Source organism: Tupaia chinensis, unplaced genomic scaffold, assembly GCF_000334495.1.
Source record: "Tupaia chinensis unplaced genomic scaffold, TupChi_1.0 Scaffold000359_1, whole genome shotgun sequence".
NCBI lineage: Eukaryota > Metazoa > Chordata > Mammalia > Scandentia > Tupaiidae > Tupaia > Tupaia belangeri.
In genome coordinates, this window is record NW_006159855.1 from 2,579,430 (window position 1) to 2,594,572 (window position 15,143).

The 15,143-nt window shown below is 50.1% G+C and overlaps 1 protein-coding gene across 1 annotated transcript in view; it reads left to right on the forward strand.

Moving 5' to 3' along the window:
• ALPK3 (alpha kinase 3) overlaps positions 1-15,143 on the forward strand; it is a gene marked incomplete at its 5' end in the record, with an annotated part of 52,481 nt that overhangs the window by 5,834 nt on the left and 31,504 nt on the right. Inside the window, 2 exons of the mRNA XM_006152867.3 lie at positions 559-597; positions 4,268-4,389. Of these exons, the coding sequence (XP_006152929.1) occupies positions 559-597; positions 4,268-4,389 (161 nt within the window). The remainder of the gene's footprint in view (positions 1-558; positions 598-4,267; positions 4,390-15,143) is intronic.

Genomic DNA, 15,143 nt, shown 5'->3' on the forward strand with positions numbered 1-15,143 from the left:
TGAATTAACTGCTTCATTTTTCTCTTTATCTCCCCAGCTAGTTTGCCTGGTGTGGCCTCTTTAACCATATTTAACATATTAATGATGGGGGTTCTCCAAGCCACCTGTCTCCTTTCTAGCCTGTCAGGAGATTTTCAGGAATGGGAGGCCCTTCTTCCTCAAGGACCAAAGGCTGAAGCAGGAGCTGCCCCCAGGCTGGTATGCTGCAGACTGGGTAAACCTGCCAGGTAGCTCTAAGCCTCCCTCTAGGGGGGTTAGGGACCCAAGAGCTGGGACACATCACATCTTTCTCAAAGCACCCAAGGGACCTTCTTCCTGCCTAACCATCTTCCTGGATTCTGCTGCATTTAACGAGCTCTTGGTTTCAGATATATTGGTGTCCGGTGGCGAGGCCACTTGCTAACCGGAGCAGGCCAACTGAGACAGCTGGTCCCTTTTAATAGAAAGGCCTCTGGGCCCCAGATGGTGGCCGATTAATACTTTGCGACTGTTGTTGATTTCGCCTCCCCCCGTCCTTGCTTTTTTGGCCTAATGATTCCATTTGCTGTTTTTGCTTAGCTTATCAAGCAACCGGTTGTCTCACCCCAGCTCTGGAAGGTAAACGCACCTTGCATTGCATTTCTCTGACTGCCTTTTTCCTTGGGCCCGGGCACTGAGGGGCCACTGGGTGACTGCTCGTGCACTGATCAGGCTGCATGGGGTGAGGGGAGGGTGGAGGAGGGAGAGGTACTGATGTGAGCATGGGTCTCACAGGGGCCAGAGTTGATGCTTGCATGGACCATGTGAGAGGGGCTTGGGGACTCAAGAGTAGCCATGTGAGCGGGGGTCCCTGAGATGCCTGCCGTGACATCTCTGTGCGCCTGGGGAAGAGGGCATGGAAACAGCAGGGAGCCACCAGTCACATGACCTATCTTTTCCCTATCATAGGTTTCCATGTTTTTTTTTTTTTATAATCACATATCTAGATTAGATATCTTACTGTCTGTCTTCTTCTAACCGTGGCCACTGACTTCCAGGTTTTCTCCTACAGTCCCTTAAATTCTCCTTCAGCCTCCTCTTTCTCTGAAATTTTCCTCCCTCTGGCTCCTCTCCACTCCTGCAGACTGTGAACCCTGAGATCAGAGAAGGCCGTGGTAGTGTGTTCCTCCACTCGCTCACCCCCTGAATCTTCTGCAGAGCCAGCCCATGGGCGAGGCTCGCGGGGTGCATGGCTGTCCTCTTTCCTCCTAAGCTGGGGACGACACTCTCCCTCTGGCTGAACCGACTGTTTCCATTCCAAGTGGGAACATTTCCTGGCTACTTCCCACTACCTGGGCCTCATCCCGGACTCTGGTAGATTTGGGGAGAGTTGACTGCAGCCTCCTTACACAAAGCAAGATTTCTGGATAGTGAAATGGTTTCAGAATAGCTAATAATGTCTACAGACAGAATTAGCAACCTCCTGTGTCCAAGGTCTTCGATGGGGATGAAGAGCGAGGACGCGCTGTTCTGAGTGGCTCCCCGGTAGAAGCAATAGGAAGTGAGATCCGGCCCATGCTGATTGAGGGAGGACCTGAGGGTTTCTTCAGAGCGAGGAAATCACCAAACCCAAGGGCATGATGTTCCCTCAGGCATCATGCAAACCAGCGATTCTGGTGTTCTTTAGAGACCCACGATTAGCTGGGATCTCCTTCCTGGGTGAAGTCATGAGGTTGCAAGAGCGTGGAGGTGTCAGTGTTGGACAAGACCATTCCAGTTGTGTGGGCTTCCTGACATGCTAGGGGACTAGACGCAGCATACTTGCAGTCCCTCGCATACGTCTGCCCTGGGAACAGGAAGAAGCGGTGTGATAATCAGGGAACGTGATGGTGTATACAGTGACTCCCCCTGTCCCTCCAAGTGCATCCCAACCCTTGTCCATAGAGGAAGGGCCTCTACCTGGCCACACCTTTCTGCAGTCACTCGTGTTGTTTCCAGTGAAAACATTTTTAATTATAGCGTAGGGCCTAGGGTGGAAAGTTTGAGAAGGCGTGTTTTTATTCTTGCAAAGAATGCCGAAATTAGAATAATATTAATACAGATGTCAGAGTAGTTATGAAGATTTACCTTTTTTTTTTTTTTTTTGCTATAGGATGTTGTGCTAGATGGAGAGAGACAGAGACAGAGAGAGTAAGAGAGGAGGAAAGTGAGAAATCACTCTCCAGGTTGATGGCCATGCCTCAATCCCTTCTCTAGTCTCCTCTTGGGATTTTGGGCATGCACACACACACGCCCAGTGTGCTTTCCAGCCCACCGACTCTCAAACCGCAGAGTCGGCTATGTGGGATGTAGTGCCTTAACCTCCACACTACCTGCTGGTCCTCTGCACATTTTCTTGAAGCCTAGTTTCTCTGTTTTGTTTTTTTCCCCCCATTTATCCAGTAGCTGACATGATTCCCTTAGAGTTGCCCAAGCCGAATATTAGATCCAGGTTCATGTCTGTGGATGAGGTTAAGATTCAAATTATGTATGGCAGGCCATAGTTAGGGATGTTTGGAATTAATTACAGAACCATAGAAGTAGGATTACATTTGGCCTGACAGTTTCTAGTTATTGGTTGAGATTTGGTATTCTCCAAAGTCAGAAATTGCTGTTGGTATGAAAATAGCAAAAAATGTTTTCAGATGTTCTATTTCCTGAGAGATCAGGTAGCGGATAGCCTCCGGCCTGCTATATTTTGAGTGGCTTATGAGAGAAAAGAAAAGAAGCCGATTGGACAGATGAGCTTTGGGCCTGGGTGTTGCAGGGAGTGTTACAGATGTCTCACTGCAGACGCGGCTCCAGCGTTGAGGTATGAGACAGGCTGGGATCTCCTTCCTGGGAAATCTTTGCTGGGGAGGGCTCCTGTCAACTCCACGAATGCCCCAGGCACCTGCCTCCCTATGGGGAAACTACGGCCAGACCCCCTGCCAGCCCAGAAGTCTCACTGGATGGCAGACACTCTTCCTAGGCTGCAGTCTTTCTCCTCACATGCAAGTCCAGCATTTAGTATTTACAGAATGCATCGAGTGTGGAACTCCTCTACCTAAAGTGTGTGAAGTTACAGATCCTGCTTGTGCTCCCACAAAGTCTTGCTTTGCCCCTGGGGGAGAGGCCGTGGATGAGTGACACTGCCCCTAGATGACCTCCCCTTCCTCTGAGCCACAGAGAAAGGGACCTCTGAATGACGTTGTCATTCGCACCAGTGTCTCCTGCTCTTCTCAGCTTCATCCCAGTCCTCCCTGCTGCTCACTATAGGTGTGTGCCTGGGGAATGGGGAGAGGGCTGGGCACGGCTTGTGCACCACACACCCTGGTCATGTGGTTGTGCTTCACGCCTCGGCACGCACTGGTCTCTGCTAGCCCGTGAGAGGGTTTGGTGCAGTGGTTTGCTTCCCGCACCTGGGAAGGGGAGGGCTGTAAGCCCCAAGCACTGTTGGTGAGTTTGCACTGGCCTCGGTGTGCCCGCAGATGCCCCTGAGTTCTGGGAGCTGCACTGTCCCAGTGGAACGAAAAGTTGTGGTTTGTGCAGGGGCGGATCTGTTTGTGGCCTGGCAACCCTGCTGGTGGGTCCTGGGGCTGCCAGCCATGTTTTCACTTCAGCATGTGGAGTTGGGGCTGGAGCAGGGAGCCACAGCTGGCTTGCCAACGCAGGTCCCTAGCCCTGTCATCGGAACTCATGTGGATCTCTCCTTTCTGATACATCTAGAAGTTAGAGTCTGCCTTTGGGTCTAGAACCTTGGCAAGGCCAGCTTATTCTTTCTCCATCATGCTCTGTGCTCACAAATGTCAAAGCTCAGCTCCTGAGCTCTTTGGACATGTGAATTTCTGAGAACTGGCTGGCTTTTCCCTCCTTGGCATGATTAGAGGTTTGGCTATGCCAGGGGTACCATCTTTGAGGCTTCGTCTGTCCAGGCTGTGTCTCCCCCATCCACCAGCTCCCCTGGAGATAAAGGTGGAGGATGAAGCAAGGCCCCCCCGATAAGGGTGGGGTGGGGACACTGGCTGGTGCTCTGGCATGCTCAGGAAGCTGGTGACCCCTGCCTGCTGTAATGGGTCTGGTCAGAATTCCACTTAACCTCTTGGTAGCACCCCTGCCCCCAACTGGCCAAGCAGCCCAGCTCCCTTGAAGAAAGGCTTGCCCAGGTGCCGGAGCCGGGGGCACGAGATGATGGACAGACGCGGTAAGATGCCAGCTGCCTTGGACAAGGCCAGGCTGTGGTTCATTTTGCTGGGAAGGGCGGCTCTGAATAGTTCTTTGCCTTTCCTAGGAGCACCTTCTGCTCCATCATTGCTCAGCTAACAGAGGAGACCCAGCCGCTATTTGAGACCACGCTCAAATCCCGAGCTGTGTCCGAGAACAGCGATGTCAAGTTCACGTGTGTCGTCACAGGTAACGGGGGTGGTCTGTGTGCTGCACACCAGGGCCTCTGCACAGAGCAGGGTGCACGGGGGCTGTGGGGCAGGTGTGGTGGGCTGGTGAGCTGTGTGGCCATGTGAGCTGGCGTTTGCTTGCTTAGCTTTCCACCCAGTTTAGTGTCCCTGTGTACCAAGTGTCTCTTCCTCCTCCCATTCTGGAGCCACATTTTTTTTTCCAGGGATTTTTTGCTGTAGGGCGCGTGCCCTTGTCGGCAAGACAGGGAGAGACAGAGAGACCAGCGAGAAATCAACTTCCCGGGAGGGATGGCCACATCACAATCTCTTCTTCTCTTGGAATTTTGGGCATGCACACACACGTGCCTGGAGCGAGTTTCAAACTGCCACGTCCAGGACTTGAGCTGCAGTGGGCCATGGGGGAATCCAGTGACATAACCGTTAGAGCATCTTCTGGTCCCCCAGAGCCATATGTATACCTTGTGCCGCTCCTCCCAAATCTGTCCTCAGTAAAGCTCCCCCATCAGTGGGGAGGACACTGATAGGGGACCCGAGGCATGCGGGCGGGACTGATGAATCTTAGTTTCAAGAGAAGAAGTGCTCAGATGGGAAGACACCTTTGAGGCTATCCGCCTGCATGTTCCCATTTTACTGCTGAGTACTTGAAGGCTTAAGAAGGAGTCCTGATCCCCGGAGGCAGTTACATAGAGGGATTCCGGCTGCAGACCCCGGAGAGGCCGACAGCCTGGCTAGGAATCCTGGCTCAGTCCCGTTCCAGTGATACGATATCCCCCCCAGGTTACGTAACCTCTCAGCTGCCTCATCTGTAAAGTGAGGATAATAATAGTAAACGAGGCTAAGAATAGTGTTTCATAGGTTATTGTGAGATCGAATGAGCTAATACACACAAAGCATTTGGAATGGTACCTGACATATGTACAGTAAGCACCACATAAAGATTATTTGCAATTCGCTGAGCTCCCCAGTAGCATTTGAAGCAACAGGAAGTGGCTAGATACTCCTTGGAAGGGGAGGACGGGGTGGGAGAGTTGGGAAGCTGGGAAGCTGTGACCACCCAGCAGAACCCTCCTTTGTACCAGCTCGACCTGCCTCAGGGCCGCCAAGACCCACCAATGGGTGTCTACCCCTTCCAGCTGTGCAGCTGCCAATTCAAGGGTCCAGGTTCTCTCTCTTTACTGGTTTTTGTTTTTGTAAATCAGGGAAGGGCGTTGGTGGTTTCCACCTACGATAGTCTCTCTTTCTGGGGACTTGTCTTCCTCAGCCAGCTAAATAGCATCCGCAGAGGCCATTTTTGCCCTTATTGAGGACCCTGTGAGTTCCAGGCTGAGAATGCTCTGCTCCAAGACACGGGCTCCTTGCCTCCCTTACCTTAGCACAGCACCTTCCTTCCGTTCCCGTGCTTGGTGAATTCTTACCAAATTCTGTGAAGTAAGGGCTATTATTAGTCAAATTTCACAGAGGAGGACACTAGAAGACACGAGGGGATTTGCCAAAGCTCGTGAAACTGGTGAGGGCGAGGCCGACACTCGCTGTCTATTCTGTCTGCGGCATCTGATGGTGCTGGCTGGCGTTCAAGGCTCCTGTTCCCCGGCACTGGCCGGTTACTAGAAGAACCCGTTCTTTCACAGCTTGCGTTTTTGTATGTCCTTCACACCTCATGCTTTTTATTTATTTGTTTATTTTTTAGAAGTTTTTGCTATAGGGCGCAGGCACTCGCCAGAAAGACAGAAAGAGGAGACAGAAAGCGAGAAATCACCCCCCACCCCAGGGGGGGATGGCCACACCACAATCCCTTCTCCTCCATTTTCCTCTTGGGATCTTGGGCACACACACACACACACACACGTACCCAGTGTGAGTTTAAGCCACTGGATCTGGGACTCGAACCGTGGTCAACTACATGGGAGTCCAGCGATATAGCCATTATGCCAACTACTGGTTCCCCCACCTCATGCTTTTGTATAGTCCGTTTTCTCTATTTAGAAAGTCCTTAATCTTTCTTATTTAAAACAATCTTTAATTGCCAGAGGGTGATTGCCTGAGAGAGACACTTGTCTGAGAGACAGAGAAAGAGAGGGAGAAGGCACCCCAGCTCCTGATGGGGTGTGGTCACACTGTGATCCCTTCTCCCCCATTTCTCTACCCTGTCGGGATTTTTTGTTCTTCTTTTGGTCGCTTCCTAGAAAGAATGTGCAGGAAGTAGATGTTGGACTCCTTATGTCTGAAAACGTATATTTTCCTACTTTACTCTTTAAAATTTTAAAAATTTATTAATTATTTAATGTCAGAGGGTACATGTGCATGCTTAAAGTAGAGAGAGAGAGAGAGAGAGAAACCTCTCCCATGAGGCCTGGTCATACCATAATCCTTTTCTCTAGTACCCTATCCTGTTGGGATCCTGGGCTCGCACACACATGTACTCTACATGTCTTTTTAGCCACCAAGTCTGAGACTTGAACCTTGGTTGACCATGCGGGACCTATTGAGTTATCAGAAAAGTCATGATGTATTTTTTCTGTTTTGTTTGTTTGTTTGTTTGTTTTGTTTTTTAATTTTTAATTTAAATTTGACCAGAGTGGGACAGAGTGAGAGAGAGAGGGAAAGTGAAAAAAAAAGCCACTAGGTCTGGAACTTGAACCGCTGTTGGCCATGTGGGAGCCCAGTGCCCTGCACCACCACGCCACCTGCTGGCCCCCTGGTTTTCTAAGCAAAAATGTCAATACCTTTTCTGACAACCCAGTAGCTTCCCCCTGTGCTTAATTGCTATGCCACAGGGAACCAGCAGTTGGCGTAATGGCTAAGTCGCTGGACTCCCACGTAGTCAACCGCGGTTCACGTCCTGGACCCGGTGGCTTAAAACCGGGCGTGTGTGCGCGTGCCTAAGATCCCGAGAGGAGAAGGGATTGCGGTGTGACCATCCCCCCGGGGGGTGATTTCTCGTTTTCTGTCTCTATGTCTCTCTCTGTCTGTCTGCGAAAACCTCTCCCAAAAAAAAAAAAAAAAAGAATTACTATGCCACAGGGCTGGCCCCTGAAATTTTATTTTAGAGATTGTTTATTTCTTCCTTGGGAGAGAGAAACAGGCACCCCTTAAGAAGGTCTCCAAAACATGATTCACCCCCAGCCTCAGGTGGCCCAGATCACAGGCATGCAGCTTGGTGCCTGGTGTGCTCGGTGAGGTTCTAGGACACAAACTCAGGGCCTTTTCCATGTGGGTCTAGTTGTGCCGTCCTGTGCCAGTACCTGGTCCTTCTATAATGCTTCGCTCTCGATGGAGAGTTTGGTTATAGAATTCTAAGTTGAAAAGAATTTTCCTTCAAAAATGTAAAGCTATTGTTCCATTGTCTTGTTGCTTCCAGTGTTGTTGTGGGGAATGGGAAGACAGCCTGATCCTAATTTTTTGCACGTGACTGTTTGTTTCTCTCTGCAAGCTTGTCAGAGTGTCCTGCTATTTCATAAGGATGTATTTTGATATGGATCTGTTCACCCTGGGGCATTTGTGGATGCTATCACTTGGAAACTGAGAGCCTTTAGTTCTGAGAAATCTGAGATTACCTTGATGTTGATATTTTTCCTCCTGTTTACTGTGTTCTCACTTTCTGAACCACAGTTTAAGTATTTGTTCCCCTGGATTTGTTCTCTTCTTTTCTTTTCTTTTTTTTGGAGAGGCTTTTTTTTTTTTTTCCCTATAGGATGCGTGCGCTCGCGAGAGAGACAGAGAGATAGAAAGCGAGAAATCACTCCCCAGGGGGGATGGCCACGCCACAGTCCCTTCTCCATTCTCCTCAGGCTCTTGGGCATGCACACACATGTGCCTGGCGTGACTTTAAGCCACCGGGTCCAGGACTCAAACCACAGTTGACTACATGGGAGTCCAGCGATGTAGCCCTTACGCCAACTGCTGATCCTCTCTTATTTTCTTATCCTTCCTTCCTCTGTCATCTATTTGTCTTTTTGTTCTACTTTCTGGAAGATTTCCCTAGTTTTACCTTTCAGCTCTCCTACTGAGTTTTTAATTTCTGAGAGCTTTCTGTCCTTTCATGAACATAGTATCTTCTCTTAGCTCTCTGAGACTATTGATGATAGTTTCCTAAAAGTTTTCTTCTCCTTGTGTAGTTCTTCTTTTTGCCAATTTGCTGGTGTTCTATTTAGTTTTATCTTGTCCTTTCTTCAGCTATCTGGGAATCCTTGGCTGTCAGATAATAATTAAGAATGAGAGAATAAAGAGCTGATTAGAAGGTAGCAGGTGGCATGAGTGTTAAGGCACTGGACTCCCAAATGGTTGACCATGGTTCGCATCTCGGACTCAGCGACTCGAAACTCATGCCAGGTGTGTGTGTGTGTGTGTGTATGCCTAAAATCTTGAGAGGAGAATGGAGGAGAAGGGTTCGTAGTGTGACCATACCCCCTGGAGGCAACTTTCCACTTCCTCTCTCTCTCTCTGGCAAACCCATGCCCCCTATGGCAATAAACCTTTAAAAAAAAAAAAAAAACTGGTTGAAATTCTGAGCAAGTAGGAGAGGTCTGAAATTTGGATCTTCACTATAGGGGCACCGGGGTAACCTGGGTAGCCACTATGCAGAACTGCGAAGTAAGTTTCTTCAGCTTTTCCCTCTTTGACTAGCTAGATTCCCTGCAGAAAGGCTTTCTGGGAGTTATGTGGATTAGTGGGTTCGGTGGGCTCTCAGCATAAAGAATTTATTTACTTGTTTTTTAATTAAAATTTTTAAAAAAATTTGTCAGAAGGCTCGTGTGCTTGTCAGAGAGACAGACCGACGGGCAGAGGGAGAAAGCACCTCTCAATGGGGCATAGTCACACCACAATCCCTTCTCCATTTTTTCATCCTTTTGGAATTCTGGGCATGTACACACATTGTTTTATTTTCCAAGCTGCAAGTCCAGGATTTGAACCACGCAGTTGGCCATTTGGGATCCAGCTCTCTTAACCACCAGGCCACAGACTGGCCCAAGCATTTCTTTTGTAATATATGACTGTTACATTTTTTCTGTTCCATCGACTATTCATGCCCTTAAACTATTCTGGCTTGCCTTCAGGACCAGGCTCTTCCTTTTCCATGTAGTAAACCTCACCTCTGGCTGCAGAAGCTATAATCACCCAGTGGGATTCAAGAGATCTGTTTCATTAAGCATCTTTTAATCTTTCCTTTTCCCCCTTGATCCCTAGTTCCAGAAATACCTGGTTGTAAGTTCTTGAGTGCTTTGGGATTTTCTAGCGTTAAAAGTAATCTTCAGTCTTGCCTGGCTAGCTGAGAGCTCAGTTGTCTTGCACCTGACAAGTCAGTTGACATTGTCCCACCTGTTTTCCAACTTCTGACATTTTGTCACTCCCATTGCTCTCCCAAACCTTGTGGTTTTATATGTTTTGATTTTAAAAAAATCTCTTTTGTGTAGCACTAGTGGGTTTTGTGGAAGGTGTGAAGGTCGATGGCGTGTCCATTTTGCCTTTTCACCTAGAAGCCTCCTCCTCCTATGCCGGGCACATCCCTTTTCATCGGTCAAGGCCCCGTTCAAAGGCTCTGGGGGTCACCCCTGCAGTCCCAGCAGAGATCTTTGCTCCATCCACCGTGGCCCAGGTTCCTTGTTCACACATCTCTGTCCAACAAGAGCATGCTATCCCCAAGGACAGGGTGCACCCTGACACGCCATGCCTCTGGAGCTGTCACAAAGGAAGCTCTCAGTGCATCTTTGCTAGGGGACCGCAGTGACCCCTGGCTGTGCAGATGACAAAATCCGTAGCTTTGGCTCCACAGTGCCTGCCCATCTCAGTGGCAGCGTCGGCGCCTTGGGAACAGCAGCTGTGGAAGGGACTGGGGCCCCTTAGAGACTCAGGCTTGGCTCCCCCCTCCTCTCCTCTCTGGACTCCAAGAGCCACGTGGAGATGCCAGCCCCACGTCTGACTTGTAGAATTAGGGGCATTTTATCAGATACTCTCAAGTCAGCACAATAAGCTTTTCCTTGTTTTAAGCCAACTTAAAGGAGCTGACTTTTTCTTGCTTTTCTGTCTTTTTATTGAGAAGTTTTTGCTATTGGCCCTGTGTGCTTACTGGAGAGAAGAGAGAGACAAAAAGCAAGAACTCACCCCCCCAGGGGGGATGGCCACGCCACAGCCCCATCTCCTCCATTCTCCTCTCCGGATTTGGGGCACATATGCACACTTACCGGACATGAGTTTTTTTTAAGCCACTGGGTCTGGGACTTGAATCACAGTTGACCACATGGGAGTCCAGAGACATAATCATTAGTCCACCTGCTCCCTCTTTTCTTCTTTTTTCCCTCAGGTTTTTTTGCCATAGGGTGCAAGAGCACACCAGAGAGAGACGGAGAGAGAAAAAGTGAGAAATCATCCTCCAGAGGGGACGGCCATGCTGCAGTCCTTTCTCCTCCACTTTCCGCTTGGGATTTTGGGCACGCACACACACTTACCTGACATGAGTTTTTTTTAAGCCACTGGGTCTGGGACTCGAACTGTGATCCGCTATGTGGGAGTCCAGCGCCTTCACCACCACGCCTCCTAATGGCCCCCAGGAGTCAACTTTCATGCCCACATCTCAGGAGGACCTGGCAGGGCTTTGGTTTTCTGCCGAGAGCGCCTGGCGTGCGGAGCCTACAGCAGCTCCCACCGAGGTGGCAGGGCTTCCAGGGCTCCAGCTGTCTCTCATACGCAGCTCAGTCCTGGTCGGACCTGAGCCTCCGCTCACCCTGCGCATCCCTGAACACATGCAGTCTCTCCGGTTACCCGGGTTTCACACAGCAGATTAGGAAAGCGGTCTCTGTGATCTTCATGGCACACCATAAGCAAGCAAGGAGAAAGCAGCAAGGGGAAGATGAAGTTTGTCACAGGGGAGGAGGAGGTAAGCAGGGGGAGTGACACGGGAGGCTCTGAGAACAGAGGACACAGAGAGAACACTCGGGTGGCCCTAGCCTGGAGAGGTAGGTGGTGGGGGATCTGGCTGAGGCTGCTGTGCCCCTCCTGGCTCGCGTCTGTGGAGACAGGGACTGCATGTGCTCATCCACCTCCCCTCGTGCTGGTAGCATTCCCTAAACAAGGCTGGGAGGAGTCTGTCCACCAGGCCCTGCCAGACACAGGCAGTGCTGTCGCGTGGTCAGAGCAAAACTCCAGCACTCTTTTTGGGCCACCGACCTTGTGTCCAGCCTCACTGTTTGGCCTGGGCACATCTACCAGCTCCCGCATTGTGATGACAGAGTGGCACACACGGCTTCCGCAAAGTGACATCCTTTAGATACTTGGTGGCTTTTTTTTTTTTTTTTTGGGGGGGTTTTTGCTATAGGGGCGGTGCCCCCCCCGCTATAGGGCGCGTGCACTCGCCAGACAGACAGAAAGAGACAGAGAGATAGAAAGTGAGAAATCACCCCCCAGGGGGATGGCCACACCGCAATCCTTTCTCCTCCATTCTCCCCTCTGGATCTTGGGCACGCATGCACACGCGCCCAGCGTGAGTTTAAGTGACCCGGGTCCGGGACTCGAATTGCAGTCGACTACGTGGGAGTCCAGTGACATAGCCATTACGCTAACTGCTGGTCCCGGTGGCTTTTCAGATGTACATACCCTGGATGGCCTGGGCAGTAACCACACATTCCTCGTGGAATTTTTGTGAGGATTAGACGAGATAATACATGAAAACTATTCAGCTCCGTTTGTCCCCTAGTATGTCTTCAACAAAGCGGAGTTGTTTGCGCAGCGCTGTGTGAACGGCAGATGGGATTCCGTGTTTGAAAACCGTGCCTTTCCTCCCTTGTAATCCCTTTCCTGAACCTGAGCTCTCTGACCTGGGAATACATGGGCCGAGTTGGGCTGCAAGTCTCCGATCTGGTTTCCCGAGTCAGGGTTGCTGGCTGTGAAACAGAAGTCACAGGGTGTGAAGGGGCAGGCGAGGGGCACAGGCTCAAGTGCTGCCGTGAGCTCCCCTGGCCAGGGCCGTGTGTGTATGTGTGTGCACACGCCTGCCATGGGCACGCATGCATGGACAGCCACGCATGGGCAGCTAAGGGTGAAGGACCCAGACCCCTCCTCACATTATCCAGGGGCGAGGCAGTGTGCTCTCACTAATCAGTGTGCCCCAAAGCCCCAAGTCATCAGGCTGGTTTCCACCATGTGTAGGGGCAGCAGTGGGCAGCTCGGGGCCGGGGCAGGGGCCTTGGCTTCCCCATCCCCCTCCTTGCCCACCCCTGACCTCTCACTCCAACCTGGCTGGACTCAGATGCCCAAAGGCCAAGGCTATGCTGGGCACGTCATGGGCCAGGGGGGCCTGAGCTGGGCCCTCACAGGGATGAGATCATCTCTCGGGATGGTGGGGACACCTGTGCTGGCCGTGGCCACACGCATGGTGATGTAACCAGGGGTTGAGCTCCCAGTGGAAACATGGGGCTCGCTTTACAGCCAGGGCTGCCCGGAGCCTGTCCCTGGCGACCCAGCTGCAGGCTTGCCTCCCTTGCCCCCGGCTCCTGGACACAGCTCCTGGCGTGCCCTTTGCCGTCCGCCCTCACACGCCGCTGTCATGGCTCCTTTCCACCCACCTTGTTTGTTTGCACATCCCCTTATTCACCCAGCAGATTTTTTTTAAAAAGAATTATTTTATTGGGACCAGCAGTTAGCGTAATAGCCCTCCCTCCTCTCTCTTTCTGGTGAGCACACATGTTCTATATCACATTTAAAAATGATAATAACAAGGGATCAGCAGTTAGCGTAATGGTTATGTTGCTGAACTCCCATGTAGGTGACTGTGGTTCGAATCCTGGACCCGGTGGCTTAAACTCATGCAGGGCGCATGTGTATGTGCGTGCCCAAGATCCTGGGAGGAGAATGGAGGAGAAGGGATTACAGTGTGTCCATCCCCCCTGGGGGGTGATTTCTCGCTGTCTGTTTCTCTGTCTCTCTCTGTCTGGCGAGTGCATGCGCCCTATAGCAAAAAATAATAATAATAATAAAAACAAAAATAAAACAAAACTCTAAAAAAAAAGAATTATTTTATTTAACTTTTATTTATTATTATTATTTTCCAGTTTGATCAGAGAGAGACAGAGAAAGAGAGGGAAAGTGAGAAAGCAAGCCACCAGGTCTGGGACTTGAACCCTAGTTGGCCATGTGGGAGCCCAGTGCCTTTTAAGCACCACACCACCCAGCTGATTTTTATTAAGTATCTGTTACTTGCTGGAGAGGGACTTTTAGGAGGCACGGGCACACGGATATTTAAAAGCCACTGGACAGGATTCAGTCCCCCTGGTTGTGAGTGTGGGTAGAGAATGGAAGATGGTTCTAAGGCCTCGGCCGCGGGGCAGGGCTAGGTGGCAAGGGAGGACAGATGGAAGAGATGGGGAGAGGCCACCAGTCATGGCGGAGATGCAGCCAGAGAGTGGTATCCCAGGACCCAGTAAGGAAAAGCCTTCAGGAAGTGGGGTCAGTGCCAATCGATTGGGGAGACGAGGCATGAACATTGACCATTGAACTGGGCAATGCACAAGTCATGGGTGACCATGACAAAAATTTTTATTTGTTTGTTTGTTTGTTCATTTATTTATTAAGAGGTTTTTGCTATAGGGCGTGTGCACTTGCCGGAAAAATAGAGAGAGAGAGAGAGACAGAAAGCGAGAAATCACCCCCTGGGGGGATGCGCCCCGTTTGAGTTTAAGCCACCAGGCCTGGGACTCAAACTGCAGTCAACTACATGGGAGTCCAGAGACATAGCCATTACACTGACTGCTGGTCCCAGGATTTTTTTTTTTCTTTAATCATGATAAAGTGCATGTACATGAGAGAGAGAGAGAGAGAGGTGTTCCCTCTGCAGGGTCTGGTCATGCCACAGTCCCCTTCCTCCGGCCAGCCACTCCCAGGCACTCGAATACTTGTTGTGTTTTGGGTGTACTGGGCCAAGGTTTCACACCATGTGGGTCATACGGGCTCTGGCTTCTCTTGCACAGTACATTCCTGCCGTGCAATGGATTCAACCCAAAAAGAGTAATTCTGCAGCGGCCAACGCAGAAGCCTGACTTGGGGCCAGCAGGTGGCATGGTGATTGAGGCCCACCATCCCATATGGATGACCTTGGTTCGAGTCCTAGACCTGGGCAGCTTGAAAATTACACCAGGCGTGTGTGCATGCATGCCCCAAATCCTGAGTAGAGACTGGAGGAGAAGGGATTGCAGTGTGGCCATCCCTCCCACCCCTGCCCCCGATCAAGATTCAAACTCAAGTAGTCCTTTAGTACACTGGTGTGTCCATTACGATGAATATAAAATAATCAGGTTCCAGGTATATTGATCCTTTAGGTAATTAAGCTATTGATACAAAGAATTTCACTACAATAAATTCCGGCATTAACATGTTTCAAATATAAAGTGCACTTGAGTCTCCTTTTATACTTAAAAAAATAGCAATTTTGTTTTTTATTTTTAGAGAAATTTTTTGCTATAGGGTGAATGTGCTTGCTGGAGAGAAAGAGATGGAGAGACAGAAAGAGAGACAGAAAAAGAGGGAAAGTGAGAAGCACCCCCCATAAGGCATGTTCACACCATGGTCCCTTCTCCATTTTTTCCTCCTTCTGGAATTTTGGGCCTCCACACACACTCACCATGTTTTTCATGCTGCCAGATCTGGGACTCGAACTGTGCTTTTGGCCATGTGGGATCCATCACTTTAACTTTTACACCATAGGCTGGCTTTTTTTTTTTTTTTTTTTTTTTTTTTTTTTTGAGGTTTTTTTTTTAGGGGGTGGGG